This window comes from Malus domestica, chromosome 05 (genome assembly GCF_042453785.1).
Source record: "Malus domestica chromosome 05, GDT2T_hap1".
NCBI classification, from domain to species: Eukaryota; Viridiplantae; Streptophyta; class Magnoliopsida; order Rosales; family Rosaceae; genus Malus; species Malus domestica.
The window spans coordinates 24,998,148-25,006,338 of NC_091665.1; the positions used below are offsets into that span (position 1 = coordinate 24,998,148).

Here is an 8,191-nt window from a genome sequence, read left to right on the forward strand (position 1 = left end):
TGACGACAAGTGATATTGAATGATATTTACCCTAATGCTTCGCTCAATATGGACAAAGATTCGTCCACAGATACAATAAATTGTTGAAAGAGGTTCAACGAGAAAGCATAGTGTACCATGACCAACCGGAACTACAATATGATGCTACAGATTGTTAAACGTATGCTTCTGAAACCAATTCATTGCTTCTAAATCATTCTGGCATGAAGAAGACGATGATCTCGAGTTGAGATATGACAAGATCCATGCATGCAAAAACAGTTGTGTATTGTTTTACGGTTAATTCAAGAAGTTAGACAATTGTCCCAAGTGCAATGAGCCGAGATATGTCCAATGTTTCTTTAGAAAGGAAAAACGCCAAAGAAAATTAAAAAAGAACAGAAAAGAAGAAAACCAGCACGACAATGGGGCAGGGGAGAAGCGGCTTGTGGCTGCGGGAAGGGAACTACGGAGGAGGTGGGGAAGGGATGGCAGACTGGGCACTAAATTGGCGAATCTAACTCGAAGGAAGTTAATGATTTTCGTTTTCAAACTCAAGGAGAAAACTGTAGATACTTGAACTTCAACAGTTCTCTGAAGGAGCGTGTCAAAATCCAATGCTATTTCATACCGGATTTACAGAAGCTGGATCGAGCTTGTCAAAAGAATTCCTGTTAACTTTATTATGTACAGAAGTTGCCGGAGTTTTAGTTCAGTGGTCTACAAGTTAGAAAATTGATCAATCGATGCAAAAACATTTGATTGACCTAGCCGGCCTCTCTTTCTCACATACAAAAAAAAAAGCATACGAAGTGCAGAATTGCTCACGACAGATTGTTCTTTAAGGATGACTTTATCTTCTCCACAGCAGCTAAAAGTGAGGAATTTAATTCACAAGTTTCGTTCAGTAACTCGAGCCTCTTCTCAACGTCATTCCCCACAGGCACTCCATCCTCGTGCTTGGTCTCATGCGGTATAGATGGCTTGTTATATTGAATAAGGTTCAGCATCATAGCCTGCGATTACATTCCACATTGCATTAGATTCTCTCTCAAAGTTAGAAAGCAGTTTTGATATGAATAGTTATTATGGAATTACGTATTTATAGTATCATAATACGGCACAGTCCATAATCATTTTCAACACACAGGGAGTTCTGAATGAACATTCATGCTATACATTCAGTGTAAGAAGGCATATTTTGTACATTTATGTTTCACCCACTTGCTAGACACAACCTACTCTCTAGGCAGACTTACTGCAAGATAATCACGAAGAGTTTTAACGATTGTAAGAAAAATATGCATACCTCATGTTGCTGCTTCAGAGAGTAGTCCCGCAAAAGAGACCTTGAAAGCTTATTCCTAAGCAATAGCTTGTCACCAGTGTAAGAGTTGAAAATGAAAGCCGAAAGGTGGTGGATAACCAGTTTATACGCAAGTGATCCTCGACTTGCAGCCCTATCGAGGGCACCAGAAGTCCATGACTTAACGTACGCCTCCAAAATACCCGGATTATCCTGCACAAGCACCAGATTTGATAAATTTTTATCACCTTTGTCGTAATAAGGCCACTAATTTTCATTCTCATTATTATGATTTTTATCTCGCACACACCACTCAAAACTCAAAACTAAATAACAAATCACTCAATTCTCATATCAAGTAAATACTGAATAGCACGTACAAGTCAATGACTAATCAGAGTACCTCAGCAGGTTCAAGGTACCCCTCTGCATCAGTAAAGCATTTCTCAAGAGGTGGCAAAGTTCAAGAACACGAGAGTTGGTTAGTGTATTCCAGGCAGCAAGACGCACAGGAGCTTCCACACAACGATGCAGATAAACTGCAACTTGCCGGCCATATATCAAATCACCATAAGATACGGCAGAAAACTGATCCACAAGAGTTTCAATAAATACTGAGTAACTCTCGTGAACCTCTGATTGGAATGCCAGAACGTCCAGGTTGTTTTCGTTTCTAGGTTCTGGCAATAAGGTAGACGGCCTTGCCTGATGAACAAGATTCCCATAGAGATCTTGTAAAGCTTCAAAAACAACCCTACTCTTCTCCTCCTCAACCACACCCATTCCAACGAGTAAGATCACAGATAGAGAATGCAATTTCCAAACCAACGAAACACTATTAACTGGGGATGGGACGTCAACTGGTAAGAAACTGGACAGTGCTTCAATACCCAAAAGGAAGAAAAGCCCAGATTTGGCAACTCCAAGAAAATCACCTTGATCCTGCATGAGGTCTTGTACATTGGAGAACTTCTTAAGACCAGCATGCTTGCTATCACAAAGGGTCGAGATTGGACTGAGAAACCAGGAAATGGGTAGTGGCAGTCTCTGGTGAGCCCACTCTGCAACTAAAGATGTGCAATTTTGACTGATCATAGGTGGTGTGTCCGATTCCTCGTATATGGTATTGAGGGAAGCTTTACCCTTTTTCAGTGATTTACTATCAGAGGATTTCATGCCATCACTATCTTTGAGCTTTTTCTTTACAGATAACCATCTGTCGCTGAAATGAGAAGCTAATGTTTTACTAAAGAGTAGGTAATCCTCTTCTTTATAATCCCAATCAAACAGTTTCATTCCCCCATTTGAGGAAAGAAAACGTCGAATACAGAGATCAAGATACTTAAGAACCGATACATCAAGCAAAATGTTTAACGCCTTTGTCACATAAGTCCTGTCTGTTGGTCCAGCACCTACACATACTACTAAAGACGAATTAATTGCCAGCATAGTAAAAGTCATTTCTTCTTCTGTGGGGCTATCAAAATTGGACACAAGCTTCCAAGTTTCAAGTAAGTAAACGAGAAATCTTGCATCTGCCTGTGATAACAAAACAGTACCAGACCAATATCCTCCACCAGAGGCACCCCAGCCAACTCCCACCCCGGGAGCAGGTCCTCCCCTGCCAAACATCTCAATGGACTGCACACGGGGCCACTCAGAAGCAACTAACTTCATAAAAGTATTTTGCACAGTTCTCAATTCAACCAAGGACCACTTAAGTAAACCGTCCTTAAGTATTTTCTCTTCTCTTGATGAAGTGTAATTTTGGGGAGGTGTTTGGACGCCTGTCCTGGCTAACACTATCAATTTATCGATGCTAACAATAATCCCCACCAACCCCTGTAAGCAACATACAGAAGCTAATGATGTTTCGCAGCTACCCAGATTTCTCAAATGGCACAGTTTCTCAATGAAAGAGCCATCACCCTTGGGATCTATTCCATATTTTGCATCAAGAGTATCTGAATGGCCCATAAACCCATTTTTAATCATTTCAAGTCCCACTTTAGGAACAAACTCTGGAAGCCATGGCACATGACCACCACTTTCAAGTGAGTGGACAGAATCATCTGGTATCACTCTTTCAAGCACTCTGAAAAGCATGTGTACTACAGCTGAATACACCCATAACAAGGAAGTGACTGATAAATCCTGGGCAGTAAGACCACCACGACTTCCATTTTCTCTCTCAAAGAACTTGCATATGCTGGGATCATTCTTCAAAACTATCCACTTTAGAGCTATATCAACCATCGGACCAAGACCAGAATTCAGTTCCGTAACCAGAATGCTCAGAGATTTCATTGCTCAGACGCATCTGTGAGAACAGACTTGGGAGCCGTCTAGCCAAAGCCTCCAGAACAAGGTATCCCTCAGCAGAGATGGATGCAAATTCACCAAGTACATCATTCTCAATAAGTTTTTCAATTGTAGGTGCGTTCAGCCACAAGCACAAGTTACGGAAAATATCTGAGAAGTATGACACGCAATAGCCATGCTGAATAAAAACCTTCCAAAAACGCAGTTGTTCAACCTTCAAAGCCGAAGAAAGTTTACAGTTTTCCTTTCCAGATTTTACCCAGTTATCAAGGAAGGAAATAGATTGATACAAATGCCATGTCATAGTTTGGAAAGTCCCATTCTTTATAAAAGCAACACAGTTCTTCCGATTAGATTGAGCCAACACCTTTTATATACACAAAAATAAGGATAAAAGTATTAGTTTTATCCAGAATTAAATGCAGGCATAATTCCCTTATAATAGTTCATCAGGAACAAAACATGCAAGACAATTGGACATAAAAGTTGTACAGAAACTGCTTACCTTTAGAAGTCTAACAGACTTTATTTTAGAAGGCTGGATATCTACAGTGTCTTTTGCAATAAATCTGCTGATAATTGTTTCAAGAAGCCTTTCACAATTCATGATTGCAACCGCACATTTTGGGGAATGCCTTGCAATTGCAATAAGTATAGAGATTGTGTATTCTTCCAAAGCTGCCAAAGGGTCTGACTGAAACCACATAAAACAATACACTTTAGGAGGAAATTGCAGATCTTTCCTCAAGTTCCTAAAAAGTCCTTCAGTATAAAACTTTTCTAGCAGCATCTTACTATATTTTTAACACTATTAATTGTTGAATCTGTGTTCTGTCATATACCACAAACCAACATTTACATCCATCGAACAATGGGAACTAAGAATGTAGTTCAGCCCTCGTTACCTTGATAGAAGAATCAGAAACAAATTGTGAACAAAAAAATGTATGCGTACACACATGACACACCAATAACCTTGTGTTAAGACTTTAGGAATCCTTCAAGCTTGGCACTTGCGCTTTCTAATGTGTTACACTCATGTTTAATGTTAAAGATGCTGTGCAATTTAGTAACATTAAACAAACTCTCTACATCAACTAACAAAAGATTAAAGACATGCAATGAACGTCAAAGTCCCACTACGAAGGAAGGAGGTGAGGGTCTGAATTTAGATTAGTATTTGGTTCTCTATTATAAATCTTGGGAAGCTTGAGTGATTGTCAAATCCCTGCATAGCTCTTATAGTTGTCCTGAAGAAAGAAAATAAAGGACTAACCTCCAAAACATAGCGAAGCCGTGGAAGGATTCCCATCCGCACCAAACCTGCCACAAAATCTTGTCCAGCAACTACAACATCATCCTGAATGGTACCTTTCCCTTCAGTCTCATCATTAATAATTTCCTCATCAAGAGCAAATATATTAGATGGCTTGGCATTGTACTTCCAAAATCCACCACGAAGGAAACCAACATCAATCTCTGGTTTGCTTCTGAATACAGGGGCAGTAAATATATCCATATGCAGGGTTGCTATTTTCTGAGAGCAGAATATATTAAGCTTGAAGTAATAAAAAACTGATAGATTATAAACTTCATAAAAGTAGAAAAAGAACAAAGAAACGTATTACCAAATCATGAGCCTATTGCCACAGCTGTAGATATCGGTTGCACGATTAGAATAGTAATAAGAACAGAAAAGAAAACCCTACCTCTGAGACGTCAAAGAAGCTCTCATTCACATCACAGCTTAATATGCGGTGAAGAACTTTGGCACAAGCCAGAACTACATTATTGTGGTTATCATCGAGACATATCCTACAATAAATTAGAGATTAAATTGCAACAATATCCAGTTAAAAAAAAAACTCATATAATCAGAAAGATGGCATAATCGTGTTTGCAATATCAACTAGTATGCAATAACACCACAAAACAATCGAACATAAGAGTAAGTTTACAAGATGAAGGCGGACACTTTAGGTATGGCTGGTTTCAACAAAATTTTGGAACATAAGGATCCAGATATTATTCACCTAAGAGATAAAATAAGCTCAGGTTCTGGGCCAAGTGCATAAGCCCAAACGGCTTCCCAGTCAGCAGATTTGTCGAGTTTACTAGTATCTTTTCCAATAAACTGATCTTGTGCTTGAATATTTTGTAATGCCTTATCAAGCACAGTTGAAAGGAAATGCAAAGCCAGCGTCCTCTGTCCAGGAATCTAAAACCACCAAACAGCATATGGTAAAACAGGATAATTGAAATCAGGACGCAAACTTTACCAGTAGCAACAAGATTTGACACATAATATAATAGACCCACGGTCATGGACATAGTATATCATCAAATTTAGAGAAATTAAAAAAATTACATTATCAAAACAGTTGGTGTACTATTGTAGCAATCAAGAATATAACCTTACCACACTCCTAGTAAGAGACACTGCTTCTTTAATTGTATAACCAGCAGCACCGGGATCCCCCTCAGTACGCAGGTAGTCACGCTCGGATAAATTACCTGTACAATGGGAGAAAATTTTACCTGATGCTCTATTGAGGTATATTCATCATTTTAAAAGTAATATCATTCAGTGCAGTTGTGCTTCCCATACAAATAAAAATTACCGATGCTACAAATTTCATAGTAAGAGAAAATTCAACTACAAAACTATGTCCCATGTTTGGAGAATATAAAACAGTAAAAATAGAAAACAAAACAGGAGTGATGAGGAGACCATGATCTCTTCAAATATGGAACGAAAAAGAAAATTAGCTTCTGCCGAAAAATCATATAAACAAGCATTAAAACTTACTACTCTGAGATATCTGGTGGAAGCCATTTATAATAACAGTTCCATCCAAGGAAAACCTTAAGTCCCTAACTGCCTGGACTCTCTCACTCCAAGCATTCCACAAACTGCCACTGGCTTTGCCTGAATTCTGCTCCAATCTATCCTTAACTGAAGTTTGTGTATCGTTTGAAGTAATTTTTGTAGCCACATGAGACGGCCCACTGTGAGAGCTAGAGGAAGCTTTTGGTTCATTGTTATCTGAGCTGGGGCTTCTTTGCTTCCTCAATTTCTCTTCACCCCTCCGTTTGAGTACTTGGAGCAATGCAGGGTCTCCCCATGATCTCCGCCTGTGCTTCTTCAATCTCATCTGCAGACATCCCTTGCAACCGTGCATGGTTCTCTTCATCAATCTGAGCCTCAAGTGACACAGATTCCCCTTGTTCATTTCGAATATTATCAGGCATGGAATTTGCATTCATGTCCGCTTCAATTTCCATGTTGTTAAACACAGATTCTTGTTCACTCTTCGAGTTACCCAACACAGATTCTTGTTCGCTCTTCGAGTTACCCAACACAAATTCTTGTTCAATCTTCAAGTTACCCAATGCAGATACATGTTCATTCTTTTGCCGGGAAAGCAATTTATTTGACTCAATTTTTCTAGTACTAAATTCCATTGTTTCCCTTAAAGTTCTTGAGCTATTATCATCAAGCTCCTTCTCTGCCCACTTACTGAAGTCCATATCCTTCTTCTTCTTCCTCTCAACCCGTATAGCGAAATCCCTGATGTGTTCGAAGTCCATAACATCTTCATCATCCTCATCATCCCCTTCACCACCATCCTCCTCACCACCCAATTTACTATTCACCGGACCCCAATGCTGTAAAATCAACCAAAACCAATCACAATTCATGTATATATTCACCATTTTCCCTAAATTATCAAACTTTCTTATCAACCAAACAAAAAAATCAAAATTTTTCACCTATGTGACCAAATTATCAAATTTTAAACTTTTCACAGTGGTGATCATAGTAACAATCTTGCAGGGCTTACAGGGCCGGCGGAACGGTGGCGAGCGACGGGGAAAGGAAGAACCGTCGGCCGAGGCGGTGGAGTGGGGCCCGACAGCGGCATATCGGAAATACCTTTCTCGACTATGCCACCGACTAAGCTCGAAGCTCCATCGCCGTCGCTCGTCTGAAGTGCTTTGGTGCCAAATATGACCTTCGGCTTCCTCTTGGCTGGACCGCTTGCTTTGGTGCTTTCCTTCGCCATGGCTATGAGCTTCACTCTCAACTCTCAGAAAGTAGGGCTGGAAATTTGGGCGGGCTCAATTTAATATATTAACCAGCAAGTCTTGGAGAATACACACAAGTTAGCAATTTGATTTATTTTTATTCTTTGGAATTAAATGAAAAAGATTATTTAACCGAATTTTTCAATAAATATGAATAGCTTCTATTATATTCTTAAATAAAAGGGTTAATCTTTGTTTACTACTATGAAGTTTTGTGGTTTTCAACATTTTGTATATGAAATTTTTTTCATCCCAGAGTCATACCTCAAGTCTTAAATTTGGAACAGTTTCATACATCAGTTAAGTTTTCCGTTAGAGCTTCTGTTAACTGATGACATGGTGCCCACGTGGACAATAACTTAGCGTCACGTGTCAATACAGGTCAACTTTAATAATAAAAAATTAAAAAAATACACAATAATAAAAATTATAAATAAATAAAACTTGGGTTATCTCCTACTTCTCCCAACCTTCCCTCCATTCTCCCTTCATTCT

The 8,191-nt window shown here is 39.2% G+C and overlaps 1 protein-coding gene across 1 annotated transcript; it reads right to left on the reverse strand.

Annotated features, from left to right (window-relative positions):
* Positions 1 to 635: 635 nt before the first annotated feature.
* Positions 636 to 7,744, reverse strand: LOC103445272 (transcriptional elongation regulator MINIYO). Its single transcript, XM_017335350.3, is given in 13 exon segments — positions 636 to 995; positions 1,289 to 1,498; positions 1,689 to 1,747; positions 1,750 to 3,545; positions 3,547 to 3,974; positions 4,113 to 4,301; positions 4,884 to 5,144; positions 5,317 to 5,422; positions 5,641 to 5,825; positions 6,027 to 6,121; positions 6,417 to 6,727; positions 6,729 to 7,276; positions 7,453 to 7,744. Coding segments are annotated over 13 exon segments (4,602 nt in total). The 5' UTR covers positions 7,675 to 7,744; the 3' UTR covers positions 636 to 803.
* Between the last annotated feature and the right edge of the window lie 447 nt (positions 7,745 to 8,191).